This window comes from Cucurbita maxima, unplaced genomic scaffold (genome assembly GCF_002738345.1).
Source record: "Cucurbita maxima cultivar Rimu unplaced genomic scaffold, Cmax_1.0 Cma_Scf00001, whole genome shotgun sequence".
NCBI lineage: Eukaryota > Viridiplantae > Streptophyta > Magnoliopsida > Cucurbitales > Cucurbitaceae > Cucurbita > Cucurbita maxima.
In genome coordinates, this window is record NW_019272017.1 from 3,788,576 (window position 1) to 3,813,525 (window position 24,950).

At 37.1% G+C, this 24,950-nt stretch overlaps 3 protein-coding genes across 6 annotated transcripts in view; 2 read left to right on the top strand and 1 right to left on the bottom strand.

Moving 5' to 3' along the window:
- Positions 1-133: 133 nt before the first annotated feature.
- LOC111478701 (kinesin-like protein KIN-7E) lies at positions 134-7,496 on the bottom strand. 4 transcript variants are annotated; one of them, XM_023123132.1, is made up of 15 exons: positions 7,227-7,496; positions 7,060-7,113; positions 5,888-6,348; positions 5,573-5,662; positions 5,371-5,471; positions 5,178-5,291; positions 5,012-5,093; positions 4,863-4,930; positions 4,719-4,784; positions 4,500-4,624; positions 3,257-3,590; positions 2,464-2,568; positions 1,373-2,374; positions 820-1,139; positions 134-601 (listed from the first exon to the last, which is right to left on the bottom strand). In XM_023123132.1, the coding sequence occupies exons 3-15, from the start codon at positions 6,099-6,101 to the stop codon at positions 274-276; spliced, it is 2,949 nt and encodes a 982-aa protein (XP_022978900.1). In that variant the 5' UTR covers positions 6,102-6,348; positions 7,060-7,113; positions 7,227-7,496; the 3' UTR covers positions 134-273. The 4 variants fall into 4 exon arrangements, with proteins under 4 accessions (XP_022978900.1, XP_022978909.1, XP_022978884.1 ...); XM_023123141.1 differs by having other exon boundaries at positions 5,888-6,361; XM_023123116.1 differs by having other exon boundaries at positions 6,993-7,113.
- Positions 7,497-10,997: 3,501 nt separating this feature from the next.
- On the top strand, positions 10,998-18,846 carry LOC111481613 (B-box zinc finger protein 18-like). Its single transcript, XM_023127143.1, has 6 exons — positions 10,998-11,686; positions 12,710-12,774; positions 17,413-17,444; positions 17,561-17,676; positions 17,758-18,003; positions 18,445-18,846. The coding sequence occupies exons 1-6, from the start codon at positions 11,594-11,596 to the stop codon at positions 18,451-18,453; spliced, it is 561 nt and encodes a 186-aa protein (XP_022982911.1). The 5' UTR covers positions 10,998-11,593; the 3' UTR covers positions 18,454-18,846.
- Positions 18,847-20,046: 1,200 nt separating this feature from the next.
- The window catches only part of LOC111479920 (probable serine protease EDA2), a 6,222-nt gene continuing 1,318 nt past the window's right edge, over positions 20,047-24,950 (top strand). The window contains exons 1-11 of the mRNA XM_023124832.1: positions 20,047-20,238; positions 20,645-20,770; positions 21,017-21,172; positions 21,499-21,678; positions 21,823-21,939; positions 22,024-22,077; positions 22,159-22,230; positions 23,425-23,630; positions 23,739-23,833; positions 24,138-24,212; positions 24,525-24,608. Coding sequence (XP_022980600.1) covers positions 20,068-20,238; positions 20,645-20,770; positions 21,017-21,172; positions 21,499-21,678; positions 21,823-21,939; positions 22,024-22,077; positions 22,159-22,230; positions 23,425-23,630; positions 23,739-23,833; positions 24,138-24,212; positions 24,525-24,608 — 1,336 coding nt within the window. The 5' untranslated portion in view covers positions 20,047-20,067. The remainder of the gene's footprint in view (positions 20,239-20,644; positions 20,771-21,016; positions 21,173-21,498; positions 21,679-21,822; positions 21,940-22,023; positions 22,078-22,158; positions 22,231-23,424; positions 23,631-23,738; positions 23,834-24,137; positions 24,213-24,524; positions 24,609-24,950) is intronic.

A 24,950-nucleotide genomic window follows, 5' to 3' on the forward strand; every position in this document is an offset into this window, starting at 1 on the left:
GAAATAATCATTTGCTTCTTTTCGACTTATGATCTAAACCCAAGAAAAGCTACCAATGTTTCTACATTGCACGACTACAAATTTTCATTCTGAAAAAATTACTGCATGTTCTTTCTGGACACTCAAAAAATCGAAGAATAGCAGTGGCACATTCCTTTAGCAACTTCATAAGTTCAAATAATCCTTACAGTTAAAGTTAATAGTCAGAGAGATCGAGCAAGAAAAGAAACTACCCCAATTGCTATATAATCTGTACAATAATTAGCGAGAGGATTACATCAGAAGGCAGCCATCATTCTTTGTTTCCAACGATGTGATCCCTCGAGCATCGGGCCGTGGAGCGAAATTGAGGCCAAACATCTCTCTGGAAGCCTCATCTGGTTCTACGTAGTTAACAAGTTGTGCAACAATGGCTGCGCTCCTTCTTACGTGATCCATATCTTTTGCATCATTCCACAGAAGGTGCGCCAATTGCAGCCTCCGATTGTTAGAATTCAATCCGATGCCCCATTCCACAAACAGGGCCTCTCTTTGTTTCTTGGAGAGCCTCTTCTGCATTTGTCTGCACAACATTTGCCTCTCACCGCGAAGGGCCTTCAGACTGATCATAGGAGGGATTCCATTTTTCTTATCAATTACAGAGGTGGATTATGATGAAATTAAGGAACTTGGGTCGGTTGGATTGGTTTTTGAAAACATGAGTAGAAGTAGATAGAAAAATGAAGAATTTCAAAGGTAGTGTTCATAAGCTTAATAGAAAAAAGAAAACAGAAAATAAAAATGGGAAACTTATATAGATTGAAATTATATCGAGCTTACCTCAATGCTGGTTGTGTTTGGCCATTTTCTACGGTTCGATTTCCCTGAGAAAATGTGTGTTTGAGGAAAGATAGTCTTCTGAACTCTACCTCCATGTAAATAGAATCAGCTGGATCGCCACCTTTAAATAGAAGGTAAAAATAGGTTCTATGCACCAATGAGACGTAACAAGTATGCCACAATTCAATGATGTCTTTTTGAAGCCTTTTGAATTCCGAAGGCCATTTTGAAGGACTTATCCTGTCACTTTGGGTTGGAACCATGCCGAGATCTTCCACATTTTTCTCAGATTCAATTGGCTTTGGTTTAGCCCCAGGCACCTAGAATACAAGACAAACATGTTAAACAAAACACCTCCAAAAAAAAAAGAAGGCACTCATATTCGGAAACAAACAAGAAAGGAAACTGATCCGGTCATTATTTTAAGTTTCTCAAGCTTTTAGTTGTATACAGGCCTGGACTGTATCAATGACTTGTAACTCTCAGGGAACAAAAATTTAGCATCCATAAATTAGTATGTTATAAAAGGCACATTTACCAAAAGAGTACTCACTGTTGCATCAAGAAGACAATTTTCAGTTTCCAGGTTGGACATCTGCTTTGCTGTATCAAGAAGTTTATTTTCGCTTTCAACTTTGGATATCTGGTCATGTTCTACCTCTGTAGCCGAAGTAGTTATATCACTTTTGTCATCTTCTAACACATCAATATTCTGTTCACTAACCGCATCCTTAGAAGCACTCTTCTGGGAAGTTTGAGAACAAGTTACTGACGACCTCTCATTCTCAACATCATATTTCAATGCAGCAAGTTTTATTTGGAAACCCTCAGGTCTCCCTATGAAGTATTTTCCATTCCAAATTGGTGGTGTGCCCTGGATTTCCTTGATGTTCTCTGTAGATAAGCTTCTTGTAAGACTAGTTATACAACTTTTACTCCTAGTTAACTTTAACCCTCCAGAGCAACAGATATCTTTCTCCAGCACCCATGGCGAAGGTGTCTCTGGGGATTGGACTACATAGAAGGGACTGAAGTTGTTGGAATTGATATCTTCTCCTGAAGGGGATGATTTTAATTTACAGTTTTTACTTTGCCCATTATCAGCTACTTTTGAGGTGGTTGTGTTTGCTAGTGGAGAGGGTGTGGTCGAATCAATATATCTTTCTGGGCTAGAACCTGGCATGGTAGAAACTAAGTATCCATTCACACTTGATTCTTCCATCTCAATACATCGAACTTCCTTGCATATATCCTCAGAGTTATCACAGGACAGTTCTTCTACCTCCATGTGCTGTTGAGCATCAACCCGAAAGGGAACCATTGACGATACTCGTGGAGAGGATTTACCTTGCAGAAAATTCTTTTCAACTTCGACAAGATGCATAAAATTATCATCAGACCTGCTATTAGCACCTGAATATTGAGATGGATCAAAAGATCCAGAAACATCACCAAGGATTCGAGAATCTGTCATTACTGTTGTCTCAGATGGGCGATTCTCGAAGTTCCATGAAGACCGTGCCCGTAATTTAGGGTATTGATCATCTGATTCTGTCTGAAAGAAGATGCAAATAACTAAACATCCAATACTTCGTTTTATTATAGCATAAGAGCAGGCTTTCTTCAAAATGTAAAATGACATACCGATGAAATTAAAGGTTTGTCCTCTTCGACCATTTTAAGCAGATCCTTAACCTGAGATTGAGCATAGTCTCGTTCCAAGGTAAGTTCTCTTAAGTCCTTCTTTAGCTGCATGATGAGGCAAATAAGGAAGAGAAGGAATAATTTAGATTAAGTACCAATCTTGATAGAACAATCTAATGCCCTCCAAGAAAGTAAAAGTTAAGGAAGCATTCCAAAGGACACAAAGCATATCAATAGAGGGGAGATAAAAAATTTAAATCCAAACCCAACCATATAATTTCTGATATGAACCGAGGTATCTTAGTCCCTCTATTTTGTGTCATCCTGGATAGCATGTGGGCTAAATCCTAGCAATTGTCTTGAAGCCCTTGGCATTACTAAGACACCTCGGTCCATATTAATTTCAGTATATCTTATTATGCTCGAGGAAAAAGTTGGACACTTCTGACCATAGAACATAGTCATTCCTGTTTCAATTTGGTTTTATGGACTACAGAGTGTATTTTTCTTACTGTGCAAAAGGCCCGACCTTGAAAAAATAGCAATAACCAAGTATTGGCGATTCAGTAACATGAGAGAGCTATAGTACCAAGTCTGTTTCTACTAATATAATTTTTAAAGGGAGATATATGTATATCACTTGCTCCATATAATCGATGTAGTTTAATAGAGTGCAAACTAGCATATGAATTAAAATTATCCACTGTCTGCTAAACCAATTATGAAGTTACAAAATGAGAAGTCATTATTCAGTGTCGAATCATATAAAATATGAAAGACAACTAAATATTACCTTTTCAATCTGGATATCTTTTTCTCTAATTAATGTAGAATCGGGTGATACAGAAGCTTGTCCACAGCTTTTTAACTCACTTTCCAACCTTGCCAATTCTCTTTGCAATTGTTTTACTAGAGCCTTATCGGACACAACTACATTCACCTGAGCATTAGTTACAACTTCTTTAGCACAACTTGCAAAAAAGAGTGTATTTCTTGATTGCTCAACATGGATTTGAGCAGGGCTCATGGTACATATGATGGCAGTTCTGGCATTGCCTCCCAAGGAAGATTGCAATATACGAGTTAACTTTGAATCCCTGAAAGGAATATGTCCATTTCTTCCCTTACTGCATCCAACAAAGACTTTACATGTCAGTGAGAACCAAAATATAAGATGAAAATGTAAGGAGCTGATAAAAATACCAGGTTAAAATACTATTAGGTCCCCCTACTTGCTACAGATTCTATTTTCTTACCTATACTTCTTAAACATCTAAATTTCACCCTTGTACATTGCATAGATCTTAAACGAGCCCCCACCTTCCTCTGACATGCTAATAAAAATTATTCTGTGTGCCGAGAAGAGGATATAATCTAACTATGGAAGGTTTTCACTCACAGGGGCATCAAAGAAATGACTTCTATGAAGGGGAGATGTGCCAAACCTCCCAAACAGTCGAATCTTATACTTTCTTATTGTGATACATACCTCTCTCTCTATAAATCAGTATCATCTCCATTGGTATAAGAGTTCTATTCTGGGGATACCAAGTGAGAAGATGGATAACAAAATGGAAACAGTGGAAGCTAGGTTGGAATTGGCAACAGAGGTGCAAAAAATTTTAGCAATGGAAAACAGTATCATCGTATTGCTTAAAGGCATTTGAACTAGTTGTTGAAGAGATTAACAAGGCATACGTTATCAAAACCTAGATGAAGTTTAAAGTAGAAATGAAAGAAGATTCAACAAGGCGTCCTAGGGTCCAGTGAGGTAAGGAGGGAGGAGACGGCTCCAAAGTACTATAGGAAGTTGGAGTTGCCTTATTTCGATGGTAAAGGAGAAGTTGCTGCCTCCTCTAAAGTCGAGGGATTAAACAGTTCCAATTTCTTCACTCTACATAAAACTCAAAAACATTTGGACGGAGCAATTGAAATGACATTAGACAAACAATTATCACATGCACACCAAACAACACTGAACAAAGAACATTGTATGCTTAACAGAGAAGTAGAAAGAGGAAAATTGCACAAAGTACCTGAGCTTACGAATAACAGTCCCAAGAGTTAGTAAACTACGATTTATGTGACAACCTTCTTTCAGGCGTGCACCAGCTGATAACGACTGAGATGCACGTTCACTTCCTGCCAGATCGACAAAATTCTGTATCCAAAAATTATTTCATTTTATTTGATTAATTCACCAAATAAATCAATTCTATCCCTTATCAATGTAATAAAGAAAATAGTGCTCATACCACAGTAGCCGTGAGAGAATTAGACTTGTCATTGCCAAGAAATTCACGAGCTGAGCTCTCAACTGTCTGGAAGGAAGACATAGTTAACAATATTACTTAAGTAATTATAAGAATTGACGACAGCAAAGACAGCAATGTCGATACCAATCTAAGAATTTGATGAGATCTGGAGCTTGCTTCATTTAAAGATGTCTCCCCTACCTGCCTCTGAGCTGAAAAAATATACAAATAACATCATATAACCAAACAAAATTTATTCCTGTAAGGAGGAGAAGATTTGAAACTGCCACTACCTTCGCAAAGATATAAAAGCTGTTTAAAATGATTCCAGCCCCTCAAAGTTTCCTCTGTGAGTTTCTCAACCGTGGTTCCCCTCTGTCAAAACAACTTAAAAATTAAATATCATGAAATGAACGTACTCAATACAAGGGTGAGAGAAAGTCAGATATGATTAGTCACCTCGGGATCATCCAGGAGCCTGAGAGGAGTACTGTCTAGGCTAAGGAGGTCCCTCACAGATTCATTATATATCTCTATAGCAGAAAACTTCAAAAGAAAATCCCTCTCCGTGTGCTTGACAAAATAAAAGGAAAATAAAATTAGACCAGGAAAACGGAAAATACTATACCAAACCAACATTATTTATGCTTACCTTCTCTATGTGCTCATATATATCTGCGATGGTATACTCGGTAATTCCACTCATTGTGTACGTTTTCCCACTGCTAGTTTGTCCATAAGCAAAAATTGTTGCTGTAGAAAAAAATTCAGTGGGAATTGGGAAAAGGATAAATATAAATTTCATGTAAATTATCGAATGCAAAGAGGGAAAAAAGGGACTGGTTCTTCCATACAGTTAACTCCACTGACAACAGAAAGAGCAACTTCCTTCGCACCCTCCTCATAGACCTTCCTTGTTGAGCAACCGCAGCCGAATACCCTGTCTATAGCCGTTCATAAAAGAAAAGGGCGGCGAGAGAGCAAAAGAACCGACAATAAAATATTCAGGATCACAGTTAAAAGCAGGCCCCTCACTGTAGCCATAAATTGGAGACAATTCAAACACCCACTGTTTTGGAAATGCTCGATTTGAAAAATTACAACCCAGAACTGAGACTTGAAGAAAAAGAAGTAGATCAATTTGATATTTCACTAGGACATCGGCGTACCAAATGTATACACAGATGGATATATGGAGCGTTCAGCAACCGAAAGCCCATTCCTGCATATAATAGTGTTCTCGTTAATGCATTCCCATTCCGAAACGCCATTCCTTGAAAGCTCCTTCTCGTTCAAAGGGCGCAGACGAACTGATACCAAAATTCTCTCTTCACGCCCACTTGTCTCTTCCATTGACAGCTCTTCGTCACCGACAGCTCCCATTTCTCGCCGTCTCCTCTCGGCTTCACAGCCGCAAACTTCAATCAATAACTAAGAATCTGTGACCATTCATAAAGGGATCTATGTGTGCAAAGAGACAGCATTCTTCGTCGTCTCTTCTTTCATCTACCCATAGTACTTTCTACCGATCGAATTGTTACAATTTAGATACAACAACGCATCAAGTGTTGTTAGGACCATACGCGGCAGTAGGGTCGACAGAACCTCACTGCCTTGCCTCCTAAATGATCTGCACCAACAAACTAATCATGGGTCAGTGCAAATTCGCATACAATTTCTTCAGCAGTTTAATCAGAAGCATGAACCTAAATTTCCTTGTCTCTTTTTTACTATTAGCAAAAAACGACAGATAATGTGCACATTTAGCATCACAAACAACCGGCCATCAATTTATTGTATTATATAAACAATTTGGAGTTTTCTGGTAATGGTCCAATTTAACAGTCTGTCAAAGACTTCATGTGTCCCCCATTCGTTTTAAATAATTTTCCAAATCATATAATAATTGTATATGAAGTTTAATTTCAGATATATGAACATTCTACAATAAACTTCGAGGAATGTTTGTAGCCTCGGAAAAATTCTTCACAACCTCGATAATACTCATTGCCACGCGGAGGCAGAGGAAGTTCCGACTTCAATTCGATAGTAAAAACAAAACCAGAACAGAAATCAAAAAGTAAAAAAAAAAAAAAAAAAAAAAAAAAAAAAAAAAAAAAAAAAAAAGGCAAAACGAATTTTCTCCGAAAACAGAAACCAAGTTACCAGAGTATAGGTTTAAACGAAATGCTCCACAAATTTCCTGCTAAACCAAATACAGATTTGGTAGAACAAAACAAGGATAAGCATCAAACATCATACAATGCCGCATACCTACAGTGACGCAATCAAACCGAATCGAAAACCATGAAGTCAAACTCGACGATTTCAGCTTAGATACCTTCAAGTGGGCAGTGAAATAATGCCGTCCAGCAATTCACACCGAACCGATCCTCTGTTACAGTTCCGAAAGCAGAAACATAAACATTAGGCGAAAGAGCATGAAAAAAACGAGGCGAAGTATAAGAAGAATAAAAAAATGGAAAAGTAAAAAGAAGAGTAAATAACCAGGAATTGAAAAGCAGTGAAAGTTGATTGGAAGTGAATTGATAGGACGTCAAATCCAGAGAAGAAAGATCACAATCTGAGAGGTACTGGTACTGGTACTGAAAAGGAAGCTTGAGAAAAAGCGAGCAATCTCTCTCTCTCGCTCGTTTTTCACTGCATGTTCTAGATCTGGAAATTTATGATCATACGGAGGACTATGGGATTGTTTATGAGGTGGAGAAGAGAGGAAGATGAGCGTTGAAATGGTTATGGCGTCGACTTCTGGGTTAGGTGTAAATTCTGCAACCTTTCCCACTAAAATAATATTATTATTAGTTTTTTCGAATTAAAACTGCCGCGCTAAAGGGGTTTTGTTTGCTTTTTCTGAATTTACCACCTCACCATTCAACCCTTTTTTTTTTTCTTTTTTTAAATACACTTTTGATTTTTTCTTTTCTTTTTCTTTTAATGAATTATCTGGATCAACTCAGTTCATCCTACACAATTTTCAAAACCAACTCTTTTATTGTTGAAATTTGAACTCCATCTTTTGAAATGTGAAATGTTTGGTTCTTCTAAGTTTGAATTTAATTGTATCATGACATTAACTAATTAAACTTCATTTTTAATAATTTTTTATATGGTAGAATTTTAGGATCAAATAAAAAAATTAAATTCATATAATAAATATCAAAAGAGTTAGATTTTAAAATTTATTGGTAAAAATTATTTTTATCTGAACTATTAAAATTTGCTAGAAGTAATTTAAAATATCAACTTTATCCCTAAGATTTATATATTCAAAATATGTATAAGAGTGATTTTAAAACGGTCAAAATTACTTTTTTTTTTTTTTAACTTTATATTTTGAATGTGCTATATTCTCTTTTAAAAAAACTGATAATTAAAAATCAAAGGTTCAAATGGGTCATCTATATTAAAGTAAAAAAAAATACAATTTAATATTTGAAAATTTAAAATTAAGCTATAAAGTAATTATCTTTCAAAATTTAACTCAGGTTCAGTTCGTATAATATTCTTTTCAGTTTTTTTTTATTTTTTTATTTTTTTATTTTTTTATTATGGTGATAGCAATAATTCAGTCCATAGGAGCCCTATACTTGGCTGATGGCTCCCCTCTTCTTTCCATACCATTTATTAAAACAGTGATAGTTTTAAAAATGAGAAAAATACGAACTTAATCATCGGGTTACATCTCGTCTCTTAAAAATAAATATATGGGCTATTTGTACCAACATAAACTTTACAAAAAAAAAAAAAAAATAATAATAATAATAATAACAACAACCGTAGTATACACATTTTAAATTTTATATCTAATAAATTTTTAACTCTAAAAAATTTATAAGTTAGAAACAGCTGTTGGATGATGAAAGTCCCACATCGGTTAATTTAGAGAATGATCATGAGTTTATAATCTAAGAATACACTCTTCATTGGTATGAGGCATTTTGGGGAAGCTCAAAGCAAAGCCATGAGAGCTTATGCTCAAAGTGGACAATATCATACCATTGTGAAGAGTCGTGTTCGTCTAACTAGAGCAATTATATACTTAAATAATGAGTGTGATTAGGAATAATTTGATGTTATTTTTGGTCGGGGCCTTAAAAATGGGAAGCAAAGGAAAAAGGTAGGTTATAATAGAGAGAGAGTGGGCACAGCTTTGACTGAAGAAAAGGGAAAAGGAGGCACACCACCCACGTGCATTGCCAGACACCACACTCCCAACACTTCTCTGCCCTTTTTTTATTAGTTTCCACACAGAATAAAGAAACCTCCTACTTTTTTTTTTTTTTTCATTTAATTATAAAGTGTTTGATTTGATTTTTTTATTTATTTTAATTCTCAGAAATTATCTTCTATTAAATAAATAATAAAAATATTAGTCAATCGCTTAGAATTTGAGTATTATAGGAACTTATTTCGAAAATATTTTGTATTAAGGGAAGTAACGGAGGCAGATAATAACAAAAACAATAATTAATTTCTTTAAAAAATAGGCATTAAAGAAACATAAATATTTTAAAAGTTAAAATTATTCTAATTATTCTCGCTTAGATTTGAAGTTGAATTAAAATAATTAAAGAAATAAAATGTGAACCTAAAGGGAGAAAAGAGGAAAGGGAAAAGGGCCCACGCCGCTATGAGCTGCCACCATCCTCCATTTTATTAATTAATTTATTATTTCATCATTTTTCTGGTTCTTTTTTTCTTTTTTTCTTTTTTTCTTTTTTTTAATTATTGCCGACAAAATTTTATTCCATAAAAGTTGAAATTCCAGTTTGTTGTTGTTGTCGTTCTTTTTATTTATTCTTCTTTATCTCCCTCCATGAGTTTTGTAAATTATTATTATTATTATTATATTGTGCATGTTTTTTTTTTCTAAAAGTGTAATCTTGATTAGTTGTATTATATTGCTCTTAAATTTAGTTATATTTCTTAAATATAATTACATGTGGTTGAGAAGCCATCTAAGTTGACTTAAGAAAAATAAGCTCAAAATTTCTCTCAATCCAAAGCTTACGGAAGCCCATATACAAGTGGGTTACTTTCCTAAGCCCAAACTTATATTGGGCTTGTTTGCCTCCCACTTAAGCCCGAACTTTCATTGGACTGGACTAAGTAAGCACTATGAAAATAGACTTTTAGAAAGAAAAAAATACAATCAAATAAAAAGATGATTATCAATTTTTTTGGAGATCACATATTCACTGTCTAATGACATTCCATTGTTGACTTATGTGCATTTTTTGACATATAAATGGCTTCCAACAAGTGAGAATTTAAAACAACTCCTTTTCGACCTCATAGACCTCATAGAAAAGAGACTAGAATGGGGGAGGGTGTTATGCGCGTGCTAAATACAATGTGATATGCACTTGGGCTAGTACACATGGTTGGCCTAAAAGAACCTCAGTCAGAGGTGTCTCATGTATTAGGCACTGTGTTAACGCACCTAGCTTAGTGTTATAGTTGTACTCTTTTAGAATTTTCAGTGCGATTGTGCGACACTCACTCTTGCCCTCAAGTAAGTCAACCAACTAAATTTTGGATCTACAGTGGTCCGGACAATATATGCTCAAGCTTCAGACTTTGCTATTGCAAAATGGTCTTAGAAATTAGGAATGAAAGTTTTTTTAAATAAATTTAAGAACATGTGTGGGTTAGTAGGCAATAAACAACAATATTAATAGCATACAACCCAAGTAGAAAAAGCTAACAATTAGTCGTATCTCCTCTATCTTACATTTTAACCTAAATTAGCATTAATTGATGTAGACATCGTTTTGGTAAAATGTCATACATGTACAAATTATAATAAATAGACATGGGATCACGAGTAACATGTCCAAACATGACCACAAATGTGTCCCTATCAAAGTTTCAAATTTTTAATTTGTATAATTTTTTTAGGTTTAAGGGGATGAATTGACTTTTTGTTTAATAAAAAAACACCCACAAATAACTTCAATTTAAGAAAACGAAAACAACTGAAGTTAAGGAAGAAAAAAAACAAAGAACACAGGGAGAATAGAGAGCACGGCTCTTGGAGTGCGATTGGACCGAGAAAAGCGCGATGGATTTGAACCACAAATAACAATTGTTGAAGAAGACGCGGGCAGTGCCACCACGTGCAAAGAGAAGAGGGTATTCTAACAACGAAACCCCATCTCCACCATCCATTCCCATTCATCCATCCATTTGCATCCAATCTCCACTCACCCAGAGCATGTTGTGGCAATATAAACAAACAAAAAAGCTTGGGACCCGCGTTAGATATGTAACTGGTGGATGAGAATAATCGGAGAACGCCATTCGTTTCTCCACTCTCCTCGCTTTCCTCTTACAAAACTTGTGGCCATCCATTTCGCTCCCTGTTTCAAGTGCTAATTTGACAAAAAGATCTTCCGTTTTTCCCCCTCTTCATTGCCTTCCATGTGCTCTTTTTCCTATTTATTCTTGTTTCCCTTAGCCCAATTGTCTTCTCGAATCTTCTTTTACCCCCCAGGCCCCGCTAATCCAACCCCATTTCTCAATTTTCTCTGTTTCGATCCTCTTTGCTTTCATTTCCCTCTCTCTCTCTCTTCCTAGTCATTTCCCACCATCGTTTTCGTTGTCAAACGTCAAGCCCATCTTTAATGGAGCTATAATTTGGTCTAGGAAAGGTCAGGAACTTGTTGTTCTTGTTCTTATTGCTTTCTGATTTGTGGGGGTTTGGTTTATTTGGGGCAGTTGTTTTTGGGTTTGTTTTCGTTTTCTTTTCCATCGTGTATGTGGATGAGGACGGGGATATGAAGGCGTTGCTGTTGTAGTTTTAGTGTGGTTGATTTTGTTGGGAGAGGAAATGAGAGTGGGGAGCTTCAATTATGAGAACACTTTGTGACTCTTGTGAAAGCGCTGCAGCTGTCGTCTTTTGTGCTGCTGACGAAGCCGCCCTTTGCCGCTCTTGTGATGAGAAGGTATTCCTCTTCGTTTCTTTCTTCTTTCTTTTGTCTGCCTTCTTTAATTTTTGCCCATATGGGTTGATTTTGCGTTATGTTGACCGTGGCCACTTCACTTTTGCAATGAGAATCTGGTGGATTGATAATTGAATCATGGATTATTGGCCCTTTAAAATTCTGGGTTGTCCTTAGATATGTGTCTGCATTTGATAATTGTATTGCTGGTGGATCTTGTACTTGATCAGAGGAATCTCTTCCTGTGGCTGCTAGGTGACTTTGGAGGAAGGCTTTTGTTGCTGTCAATTCAGCAAGAAATATGATTCATATTCTGCATTGCCTTGGATCTCTCTCAGCAATCTATGTTTAAAGGACAAATTCTCATGTTGACTGACACAGAAACATGATCACTCATTGAATTTATGTAAAACAAGTGCCTGATGGTAGTTCTGTTTGATATTTAACCTGAGGATTTGTCTGCTTGGATGATAATTTGACTGATCTTTGACCACTTGGTTTTGATGTCGGGACCTCCTGTCGCATGGCTGTCTGTGAGGGAAACGAAGCATTCTTTATAAGGGTGTGGAAACCTCTCTAGTACTCGTTTTAAAACCTTGAGTGGAAGTCTAGAAGGGAAAGCCCAATTTGCTAGCGGTGGGTTTGGACTGATTACAAATGGTATAGGAGTCAGTCATCGGGGGTGTGCCAGCGAGGACCCTCGCCCCCAGGGGGTGGATTGTGAGATCCCTAGTGGATGTATTTTAAAACTTGAGGGGAATCGGAAAGCCCAAATAGAACAATATCGGTTAGTGGTGGGCTTGGGTTGTTACACTGTCATTCAAGTGTAGCTCGGGAGTTTATCGATTCCCTTTTCAAGGATAATAGATTGATATTTGATGTGACTGTATATTATTCTCACTCAGTTTTATGCCATCAAATTCTTTCCTGCTTGCTGCTGTCCTCGAAGTTGTGTTTGTTTCATATCAAAAAACTTAAAACTGAAGCTGAAATCTTAATAAATATGTTGTAAACTTGTTATGAAAGGTCCATCTGTGCAATAAACTAGCAAGTCGACATGTAAGAGTTGGCCTTGCAAGTCCCAGTGATGTCCCCCTGTGAATGTTTGATTAATCCACCACACCCAAATGGTGGTGAGAGTTCTTTTATTTATAATCATTTACAGAATACAGAAATAAGGTAAATTACAAATAATAAGGAAATAGCGATAAAAGGAAAGAATAATAAATGAATACAATATATTTGCATTTAGTAAAAGAGAAAATATGGTAACCCGTAATGTAAGGCAAATATCTAGATATTTGCCTTAATGAACGGTCAACTATCCTTAACACCCCCCCGCAAGCTGAGCGTCGGATTTGAACGAACATGAAGCTTGGATCTGAAAAATTCAAAAAGAGGTCGAGAAATACTCTTTGTGAAGATGTCAGCAACTTGGAGATGAGAGGGTACATATTGTGTACGAAGTTTGCCAGCGATAACAAGTTCTCGAAGGAAATGATAATCTAGTTCAACATGCTTGGCCCGCTTGTGAGAAACAGGATTAGAGCTCAAAAAAATAGCACTTTTGTTGTCACATAAGAGTAAGGGCTGCTGTGAAATAGGGACCTTGAGGTCATGCAAAAGATGCGTAACCCAAAGAAGTTCAGCAGCAGTTGTGGCAAGAGCACGATACTCAGATTCACAGCTGGAGCGTGATACAGTAGGTTGCTTTTTGGCACTCCAAGAAATGAGATTGTTACCAAGATAAATAGAATAGCCGGATGTAGAACGACGAGTATCGGGACAACCAGCCCAGTCAGCATCCGAATAAGCGACTAGCGTACTAGGAACAGTGGATGGACGAAAGATAAGACCAAAGTGGAGTGTTCCTTTGACATAGCGAAGAATACGTTTGACAGCAAGAAAGTGATCTGCAGTAGGGGCATGCAAGAATTGACTGACAGAATTGACAGCATAGGCAATATCTGGACGCGTGATAGTCAAGTACTGAAGGGCGCCAACAAGAGATCTGTAGAGAGTAGGATCAGAGAAAGGAGAACCATCAGCAGTCAGGTGTTGAGAAACAACCATGGGAGTGTGAACTGGTTTGCTATCGAGCAACTGAGCACGAGTAAGAATATCTCGAGCATATTTTAACTGACTGATAAAGAGACCATCAGGAGTGGGTGAAGCTTCAAGACCAAGAAAGTAACTGAGAGAACCCAAATCTTTGGTAGCAAACTCAGAATGAAGCTTGCGAGTAAAGCTGTTAATAAGAGATGAGTTGTTGCCGGTAACAATAATGTCATCAACATAAAGAAGCAAATAGATAAGGTTAGATTGCTGATGAAAGACAAAAAGGGACGTGTCAGCGCGACTACAAGAAAACCCAAGTGTGAGAAGAAATGAGCTAAAACGCTGAAACCAAGCACGAGGAGCTTGCTTTAAGCCATAGAGAGCTTTCTTTAATAGACAAACATGCTTTGGAAATCGAGGATCAACATACCCAGGAGGTTGTTCCATATGAACACGTTCAATAAGCGTTCCATTGAGAAAAGCATTCTTGACATCAAGTTGTCGAAGAGGCCATTTATTTGTGACTGCAATAGAAAGCACAACACGGACAGTGGTAGCTTTGACAACTGGACTGAAAGTGTCAGTGTAGTCAAGACCAGGAACCTGAGTATAACCTTTGGCAACGAGACGAGCCTTGAAACGCTCGACGGATCCATCGGGCAAATATTTAATACGAAACACCCATTTAGAGCCCACGATGTTGGTGTTGGCAGGGCGAGGAACCAAAGTCCAAGTATCATTTTGTTGTAACGCTCGAATTTCTTCATCCATGGCAGCCACCCAAGCAGGATTCTTAGCCGCAGATTTGAATCCTTTTGGCTCAGTGGATGCAAGAAGAGCAGAGAGAAGTCCAGATGAGCCCAACATACCAAGATTTGCTGGATGACGAGTCTTGAATATACCAGCTTTGGCGCGTGTGATCATAGGATGAGTGCCCAAAGAAGAGAAATCAACAGGAGGTTCAATAGAGGTTGAATTAGAAGTCGAGGGTGACAAAGTGGAACCTGCAAGAGAAGTATCAACCTGCACAGACTCATCTACAAGGTCAGAACAAATATCACACGGGGATGAACTGGATTGAGGAATGTGCGGTGATGAAGTGGTAGGGGGGGATGAATCAATATGATGAAGATGTGGTTCCAAGAAATTTGAAATAGGAATAGTGGAAAGAGGTTGGGCTTGGGAGCTAGGGATAGCAGGAAAGTGAGTTTCATCAAATTGAGCATGGCAGGTGATATATAGCTTAGTGGTGGCGGGATCAAGACAGCGGAACCCTTTATGAACAGGACTATAACCCAAAAAAATACAAGGAATGCTGCGGGGAGAAAGCTTGTTAGGCATATAATCACGCAAATAAGGATAAACACGACAACCAAAGGGATGAAAATTGTCATAATGTGGAGTGTAGCCATAAAGGAGTTCAAAGGGTGACTTACCTCCAAGAAGTGGAGTAGGCAACCGGTTGATAATATAAGCTGCAGTGCTGAAGGCGTCAACCCAAAAACGAGGAGAAAGATGAGAGTGAAAGAGAAGGGCCAAGCCAGTCTCAGTCACATGACGATGTTTTCTCTCAACACGACCATTTTGAGCAGGTGTATATGGACAAGAGAGTTGATGGTGGATGCCAGAATTACGTAAATGAGTTTTGAAACAAGTACTAGTAAATTCGGTACCACCATCGCTTTGAAATACCTTGATACGAGAAGAATATTGATTTTCCACAAATTTTTGAAATTGAAGAAAAATATCAAAAAAATCAGATTTAAATTTTAAAGGGTAAAACCAAGTGAATCGAGAATAATCATCAATAAAAATAGCATAATAAAGAAAACCCGAATTTGATTTGACGGGAGAAGGACCCCAAAGATCACAATGAATAAGATCTAACACATGAGACGACCTACGTTCATTGCGGGAATAAGGCAATCGATGGCTTTTCGCAAGCTGACAACTATTACATAATGATGGAGAAGGCAATAAAGACGTAAGAGAAAGATGACCTTTTTTATTTAAAAAAGAAATAACAGAATGATTCACATGACCCAGACGAGCATGCCATAAATCATATGAAGCACGTAAAGATTTGTTTTTAAGGGCTGAAATAAAAGCAGAGTTGCCGCGCTCCAGCACATATAGCCCTCCATCTCTTTTACCGGTTGCCACCACCCTTCCTGTTTGATGATTCTGGATAGTAATAAGATTATTAGTAAATGTAACGGAGAGAGGAAAATCAGACGTTAATTTACTTATGGAAAGAAGATTTTTAGTGAGGTGAGGGACAACCAAGACATCTAATAAGTGAATATTTGGAACAGGAGAAAGAGTACCGATGTGGGTAATGGGTAGGGATGCACCGTTTCCTACAATCACAGAGTCCTTACCCGTGTAATTTTTAGACTGATCCAGAATTGATGGGTCGGCAGTCATATGGGCCGAAGCTCCAGTGTCCAAAAACCAATCAGCAGCATCGGGTCCAGCAATAGAACATGACGTGTTAAAGGCTTCAGCAAGGTGAGCATGAGAAGAATCAGGTCGAACATACCGTTGGTTGCAGCGGTCAGCATAATGGCCCTCTTTGCGGCATATTTGGCAATGAGGTGGTCGACGACCCTGACTTGAGTGGGTTCGTCCTCGATTAGAAGAGTTGTTTTTGTGAGAATAAGAACGACCTCGCTGGTTGGTAAAGGAAGCAGGGTGACTTTCATGGGTGCGACCACGATTAGTGGCTATGAATGCTGTAGGAGTGGAGTCAGAGGACTCAAGGGAGCGCTGGAACAACTCAAAACTTTCAGTTTTAGAGACTAGATCTGCAAAACAGGGGATAGGGGTGAGAGCCATCTGAGCAGTAGAAAAAGCTGAAAATTCGGTGCCGAGTCCACGAAGGAACCAATGCACTTTATCAATGTCCTCGACGGGTCTGCCAATGGCATGAAGTTGGTCACAAATTTTTTTGAAGGCACGGGCATACTCAGCAACAGGTTTTGTGCCACGTTTCATCAACTGCAAGTCATCCTTGAGTCTCAGTTCACGAGCTTTTGACTGATGGCTGTACGTAGTTTCCAACGCAAGCCAAACATCACGTGCAGTAGAGAGACCAACGACAACAGCCATGGCTTCCTCAGTGAGAGAGGAGAGCAGGAGACAGAGAAGTCGTTGATCGGCTGCTCTCCATGCCAAATATTTGGGGTTGAATGTTGAAGAGGTTTCTGGTTCAAAGCGAGGTGGTGGAACCATAGTTCCATCGACATAGCCCAGCATGTCTTGACTCTCAAGAAGAGGGAGAAGTTGGCTTTTCCAAAGAAGATAATTGGAGGAAGAAAGTTTGATGGTGATCATATGGATTAGAGTATTGAAAGGAAGAAGATGATAACAAAATTCGGAAGCCATAGAGAAGAAAGGATCAGGGTTGTTAAACCGAAAGGGCTCTGATACCATGTGAATGTTTGATTAATCCACCACACCCAAATGGTGGTGAGAGTTCTTTTATTTATAATCATTTACAGAATACAGAAATAAGGTAAATTACAAATAATAAGGAAATAGCGATAAAAGGAAAGAATAATAAATGAATACAATATATTTGCATTTAGTAAAAGAGAAAATATGGTAACCCGTAATGTAAGGCAAATATCTAGATATTTGCCTTAATGAACGGTCAACTATCCTTAACACCCCCGCTGCGATATATGCGAGAATGCACCTGGTATGGACGTTTTTCCTTCTGTTTTTCGTACTTGTTAGCTTTGTTATGTACCGCTATTTGGGACAGTCTAGTTAACTTAGATGTATTTATTTTCTGGCCTTGGAAATTGCTTGCAGCTTTCTTTTACTGTGAGATAGATGGAAGTTCCCTTTGTTTGCAATGTGACATGGTCGTTCATGTTGGAGGGAAAAGGACACATAAGAGATACCTTTTGCTAAGGCAGAGGTTTGAGGTTGGTCGATAGATTGCGATACGACCTTGTGTGTTTTCCAGCTACTTAAAAATTGGAACTTTGAACTTGTTTCTTTTTCAGTTTCCAGGAGATAAACCTATAAATCTTGATGAGCCATCTCCACATTCCAAGGTTCCCAATAATATTGGTAAAGGACATAACCAGACACTGCCGCATAAAGTCGCCGTGGAAGACAACCAGCGAAATCATCACCGATTATCGCCTGTTCGGGAGGCTAATGATGATGGTCATGCAGAGACTGATACGAAAATGATCGATTTGAATATGAAGCCTCAAAGGGTCTGTGGGCAGGCTGCGAATAATCAGGTTCAACTGCTTTTCCTTATCTCTATAGTGTCAACTGTTTGTTTGGAGATTCCAAAACATGGAATGGTTCTAAATCCCTAACTCAATCATTGTGACTACAAACCAGACCCCGAGTTGGTAGCCTAGCAGTCAGTAAGGACTATGTGTAAGACTAAGTAGTTATATTGTGAGAATAGTTGAGGTGAGCGCATGCTGTAACAGCCCAAGCCCATTGCTAGCATGTATTATCTATTGGGCTTGCCCTCAAAGTCTTTAAAACACATCTCCTTGGGAGAGGGGTTTCCACAAAGAATGCTTATAAAAAATACCATTGGGGTGTCGGTTAGGGACACCCTTATAAAATAGAGTATCACATGATCAACTAGTGTTTTCAAATATATTACATTATATTCCAAGACGAGCATCTGTGTAGTATCTATGAAACCTGGGTTTCTTTTTCAGGATCTATGATCACGAACCGTGAAGTATAAATTTCGATGACACATTTAAGACCATTGCATCCAGTCCTCCCCTTCCCTTCCGATTCAAACCAGAAGTGGTTCGGTTGCTTGTAGTGGAAACCGACATTGTTTGTTTCGGTCAGGGGGGCAAACACATCTATTGTAGAGAAGTGGTTGGGTAGATTTTAGTGAAATTGCAGGTGCTGTAATATCACAAGTTTAGAGACAGACCCAGCAGCCGTCGTTGGGAGGACAGGATGGTATAAAACACCCCTTCTTTTGTATTTGGTTGGAAAAAAGCGCCTACTTTCATTTTACTTCGGAGTTCAGGTGAGAACTGAAATGGATAGAGGAAGCTTGCTTGCCATTATTTATTGCTCTTCTCTCTTGTTTCGTTGCTAAAGTGGTTTGCCTCATCTCCATTTTTGGTTCACTATTTATTTTATGACTTTATTAACATAAATAAGTATTAAAACACCCCAAAACCCTACTCGTTCTAATGAATTTTGAATGAAAAAGTACCCGCTCATGAGCCCAACTCATAGAGTTTTCGACCAACTATAATAAATTTATTATTTTCGGAAAAAGTAAATAAATAGTCTTTTTTTTTTCTTTTTCCGTCCATGGAATTATTATTATCAATTTAGTTCTAATTTAATCTATTTCTTTATAACAATTGATTTTTCTTATTTAATAATTTTAAACATTGTCAATGAAACTTAAAGACTAAATTGAAACCTACTAAAATTTCGGGGCCAAATTTATAATTGGACCCAATTTTACTCATATTTTAAATAAAGTTCTTATGAGTCATCTTTATTCCACGATATTTTGACGGTCATTTTTTCAAAAAGTTGAAAGCACTAGAGATAATCAAAAATAAAGTTCTCGATGGCTTTCCCACCTTAATATCAAAGAAGTCTATTCGAGTATCATGAGTTTTAGCATGTACAGTTGTCCTCAAATAAGTCATTTAACTAAAAAGTCATTTAACTAAAACTTGAGTCAATGTTGGTAACAGACCTGAATGGTTTTAGAAAATAGGGTCAGAATGTGAACCCTCCCGCTCCACTCCTAAAAAATGATTTAAATCCCTCCTTTCTTAATAAATGGCAATCAATAAAATTAATCTAATTCATATAATCAACAAAAATATTTGGAACTCCAAATTTCATGGATTAAAAGTGTACACGGAAACTCATACCTAAATAAAAAAAAAAAAAAAAAGTAAGATAATAATTTTTTTTTATAAAAACAGAGGCAAAAAATGCGGGATAATTGGCATGAAATGAAGTTGAGAACAGAAATATGTGGTTTTGAGTGTGATTAATTCAAATGAATGCTTGCAATGCAAATAAAGAGAATAATATTCATATTCATATTAAGATTTTATAAAAATAAAAAACGTTAATACGAACAATAGACTTGTAAATGGAAAATCAGAATAAATAACTTTTTACATGGACATATCATAATTATTTTTTTTTTAAATTTATTTAATAAAAGATAAAATATTTGAATCTATAAATAAAAGAGGGGAGGAAACTATATAAACATACACATGCATGTCTACAACACTCGCAATTTGTTGGTTCATTTTCAATTGGTGTCGATATCATAAATCATGAGCAAGGTCGTGATGGTTGCTCGATTGTGGCTGGCGGTGGCGATGGCGGTGTTTTCATCGGCCTTCGTAAACGGCCATGTGACGCTTGGGTGGCTGTCTACAAGAAGCGAGTTCTTAACCCAGGAGGAGTTTTGGTTTGACCAGACCCTCGATCACTTCTCTCATTATGTAAAATGGCCTTCTCTCTTCTTCTGCCTTACTTTCCATTTCAATTGGATTCATCACATCTGATGACTGTTGAATATGACTCGGGATTATTGTTCTGTGAAGCGTACTTGGCTTGATTCTGGTTTGTCTGAAATGAACTTGAGAAGTCGGAGTTCAATATATGGTTGATATTAAGTGTTCTATGCTTAAATTCTGACCTATATGCATTTTTAGTCGGTATGAACAATTATCTATGACAATGTATCACTCTGAAATACGTTGCTTCGTTCCCCTCCATATCTGTAGTTTCGTCGCGACCGTGGCATGTTGTAATTCAATTCTCTTACAATTTCTTGTATTTGTGAATTTGATACTTATTAGTTCAATTTACGCCTTTCATTCTCATCTTGGGTGCTGATATATACAGAATCATCATAAGTTTCAGCAGCGCTATTTTGAATTCCTTGACTACTTTCGGATACCGGACGGGCCGATATTTTTTAGAATTTGTGGTGAAGGCCCCTGCAACGGGATTGCCAACGATTACCTAAGTGTACGTTCGACAATCATATCTGAAGAGATGTGTTTATGATTTCTTGTCGGAATGATGAAATGAGGGTGAATCTGCGGACATGATATTTATTGGTTGTTTACGTTAATTAGGAGTTCTTGTAGATAGATAGATAAAGAAGAGTAAGATAGAAAGTGAGCGAGTGACGGAGAAATCTATCTTCTTCTCAAGTTCCTTAAGCTATTTGAAGAGGTCATCTCTTTTTTCTTGTTCACTTACGTTATGCAGATTCTGGCAAAGAAGTTTGGAGCAGCCATTGTTTCTCTTGAGCATCGCTACTATGGGAAGAGTTCTCCTTTCAAGTCATTGACGACAAATAACTTGAGATATCTTTCATCCAAGCAAGCTTTGTTTGATTTGGCTGTTTTTCGTCAGTATTATCAGGTAATTATTATCCAATTTGTAGCTATATCATCAATCAGAAGGTGAAGTTCATTTCCTTATCCTTCTACTTGGAAGAGTTGAAGTATAGCTTATATTCAATTTATGTGATTGAAAAATCAGATTGAATAACTTGTATGTTTGCATGTGTCAGATGACTCGTAATCAAGTGAAGTTATATCTTCTTTATAAAATTAGAAGTGAAATAATAGGAAAATATAACAGGATATCAGCACTTCACTACCTAAAGATATAGTTTATTTTGTAACAATTAATGACTTCACCAGCCTACGTAAACTAATGTTGGTCTGTTGGTGATTTACTTGCAGGATTCCTTAAATCTGAAACTGGACAGAAAGAGTGAAAACCCATGGTTCGTTTTTGGTGTTTCATATTCAGGAGCTCTTAGTGCTTGGTTTCAACTTAAGTTTCCTCATTTAACGTGTGGAAGTCTTGCAAGTTCTGCTGTTGTCCTTGCCGTCTTTAACTTCACTGATTTTGATCAACAGGTGATCCAAATATTATGTTATTGGTTATATGCATTCTTGCTCTCTGATTCGATCAACTTCAGATTCTATGCAAGAATAACATTCTAGTCTCTCTAACTTTTTTCGTTTTTTGTTTTTTGACAATATCCTGTGTTGTCTATACAGATTGGCGAGTCTGCTGGCCCAGCTTGTAAGGCTGCTTTACAAGAAATCAATCAACTTGTTGAGCAAAGGTTTGCAATCAACAAAGAAGAAGTACAGGCATTGTTTGGTGCGGAAGAGGTCGATTTTCCATATAATCATCTATAGTGGGACACAGTATTTGTAGTCCTCATATTTTCCTTGATATCTAGCCTGTGTTTACAGATGGAAGTGGATGGGGATTTCTTTTATTTCCTGGCAGATGCTGCTGCTATGGCGGTACACTTAAATTTTTGAAGCCTCTCTGTAAGAATTTTCAGTTTTCAATGTTGGTTATCTTTATTTGTTAAAAATGTGCAGTTTCAGTATGGAAATCCAGATAAATTGTGTTGTCCTCTTGTTGAAGCAAAGAATGCGGGAAAGGATTTAGTGGTATTCATTCATGTATTTCTTCTCAGTTCTTACCTTTATGCTTTACTTGTTTATGGCCTGTTTTGTTTCCTAATAAAAAATGGAGGAACTATATTATATACTAAGAATGAGCAAGAAATTGGACAAAAACTAAAAGTGTAGAGGTAATGAAGCGCAGTTAGAAGTTCTATCCTTCAATATCTAGAAGGAATAGTACAATTTTTGTAAAAAATAAGCCTACAAAAGAAGCCAGGATATGAACTTTGTGCCACTCTAAAACTTGTCTTCCACTTAGAAATTCTATTACTCTCTTAATGAAGTGCAACTAGACATCCAATCCTTCAAACTCAAGAATTAAGGAATATGATGAACTTTTTTGATCATCATCAAGCTCAAATCTCTAGATAAGTTCCCAATAGTTGTTAGATTTTAAGCACTAATAGTGACCCAACTAATAGTATATTATATTTATCTGTTAAGAGGCTCTCAATAGAATCTTGAAGTGTTTTGAATGCCCTCTTGTTTGCCACCCTAATGTTCTATGGACATGTGATAGTGCTCAACGAGGCTGAAAGGGACATCTCCCATTCATCTAAGACCTTAACAATTAAAAGGATGAGATAGAAAAACTGGTCGAAGGAATGCTAGCCACTGCACCATGTTATTTTGGGTTCTATCCATGCTAGCAGCCAATTAGCTATTTTGCTGTGGCTGGCCTCTGTGTATTATCTAGCATTTGCAAAATAAAAAAAAAAAAGGAAAATAAAAAGAGCTTCAAGTACAAGAAAGGAGATGGCCTTTTGAAAAGGCCACAGAATTTAGTTATTAGCATCTGCTTGCCTATAACTAACCTTGATATACTTGTTTCTATACCCGAACAAACATATCAAACTCTGTTTCCATCCCACAGTTAATTTACTTGTTTAGCCATCTTAACATAGCTGCCAAGTTTGTCTGGTCTATAAAAAATGTTGTTTGAAGGTTTAAACTAAAAGTTGGGCAAGCCATGTCGAACAAGTTTACATTCAACAAACCCATGCAAAATAAATGATTTCCAACCTCCCTCTACACTACAGTGTCCTTTAAATTGACACGTTTTAAGGATAATAATCGGGTTTCTGCTCAGAATGTGCATATTTTCACAATACATATGTTATCTTTATCAATGTTTTCTGAGACATTTTTACACCGTGAATGGCACATTTTCACCTGCAGGATGCCTATGCCAAATACGTTAAAAATTATTTCCTTGGAAGTTTTGGTTCAAATGTTCGGACTTACATTCAGAAACACTTGAAAAACACCACTCTGGGTGAAGATAGTGCTGACCGGTTGTGGTGGTTCCAAGTTTGTACTGAAGTTGCATATTTTCAGGTAGCACCTGCAAATGATAGCATTCGATCCTCCAAAGTTGATATAAGGTATTTTTCCAGTCCCCTCTTCATAGATTTCGTGATTGTGATAGTTTATCATATTTCCATACTCCCTTTTAGCAGCTATTTGTTTACAAATAACTCAAGTAACCACAGATATCATCTGGATCTCTGCAAAAATGTTTTCGGAGAGGGCCTCTATCCTGATGTAGACACTACCAATATTTACTATGGAGGCACAAAAATTGCTGGTGTGTACTCGGGACTTCTTTTCTGGCTACCTCTAGTTCACTTTAGTGTATTATACAATAGGTTCTATGCTTTTAAGTTTTAGGACCCAGTTACTTCAACCCTGATCCCTGAAATTTCTTCTTATTTTTAGTACTTTGTATGAAAGCACTTCTTGGCCAGTTCAACAAAACTTCCAAAGCTTTTCCCTTGTAGATAAGCTTTACCTTTCAATGACCAACTGTTTGTTTTTCCATAGATCAGGACAATGACACTGGTTCAAGTCTTATTTTACACGTAATTTGAAAAAAATATTGTTTTTTGCAGGTTCAAAAATAGTTTTTACAAATGGTTCGCAGGATCCTTGGCGCCATGCATCCAAGCAAATACCATCTCCAGACAGTGAGTTCTGAATTATTGACTTTTAAAAAAATAGTTATATGTGAACTTCTCGGCCTCAGAGTGATCTTAGTCTTTGGCCAGGCTAGTTACTCTGGATTGTTTTGTGGGTTTGCCTGGAAATGTTTTCGTCTCATCTAAGGAGTTTCATTGATTTTGTTAAATCAAGTCAAGAACATATTTACATAAATGAATGGCCATTTTAATTTAAAGTAATGCTGATACTGAGTTTGATTAGGCCAGTGTCATTTACAATTCTTCTTCCTTTTTTTTTCTTTCTTTCCCTTTTTAATATATATTTTTATTTCAACTCAGTGCCATCGTACCTCGTGACATGTCGCAACTGTGGTCATGGAACTGATTTGCGAGGATGTCCTCAATCTCCACCAAATATTGAAGGTATGTAAAGGTCTTCCGTTATATCCTTCTCTTCATTCTGTCTACAAATCATAAGATAGAATTTCGAGCTTTGAGATTTCTGGTGGTCAATTTTATTTCATATAGAACTCCTACGTCTATTGGGGGAGGAGGAAAGGGAGGTCATTTATCCAATGCCAGATTGACGATCCTTAGTCAATCAAATATATATTAATGTATGAAATTTGATTTTCAAACTTATGGTTTGAATGTGAATTTAGCAAATCACTTCGAAACTGCATCTTTTTTTTTCTCTACTGTTTTTTCTTTCCAAATGGAAGTCAAAAGTCGACTTTTATGGAGAGAAAAAAAAAAAAAAAAAAA

Coding starts and splice junctions, on each gene's coding strand:
- LOC111481613 (XM_023127143.1), top strand. CDS start 11,594: ATGAGAACACTTTGTGACTCTTGTGAAAGCGCTGCAGCTGTCGTCTTT. Junction 11,687..12,709: donor GCCGCTCTTGTGATGAGAAG/GTATTCCTCTTC, acceptor TTGTTATGAAAG/GTCCATCTGTGCAATAAACT. Junction 17,677..17,757: donor TGCTAAGGCAGAGGTTTGAG/GTTGGTCGATAG, acceptor TTTCTTTTTCAG/TTTCCAGGAGATAAACCTAT.
- LOC111478701 (XM_023123132.1), bottom strand. CDS start 6,101: ATGGGAGCTGTCGGTGACGAAGAGCTGTCAATGGAAGAGACAAGTGGG. Junction 5,472..5,572: donor TGTTGTCAGTGGAGTTAACT/GTATGGAAGAAC, acceptor TTTTTTCTACAG/CAACAATTTTTGCTTATGGA. Junction 5,094..5,177: donor GGCTCCTGGATGATCCCGAG/GTGACTAATCAT, acceptor TTGTTTTGACAG/AGGGGAACCACGGTTGAGAA.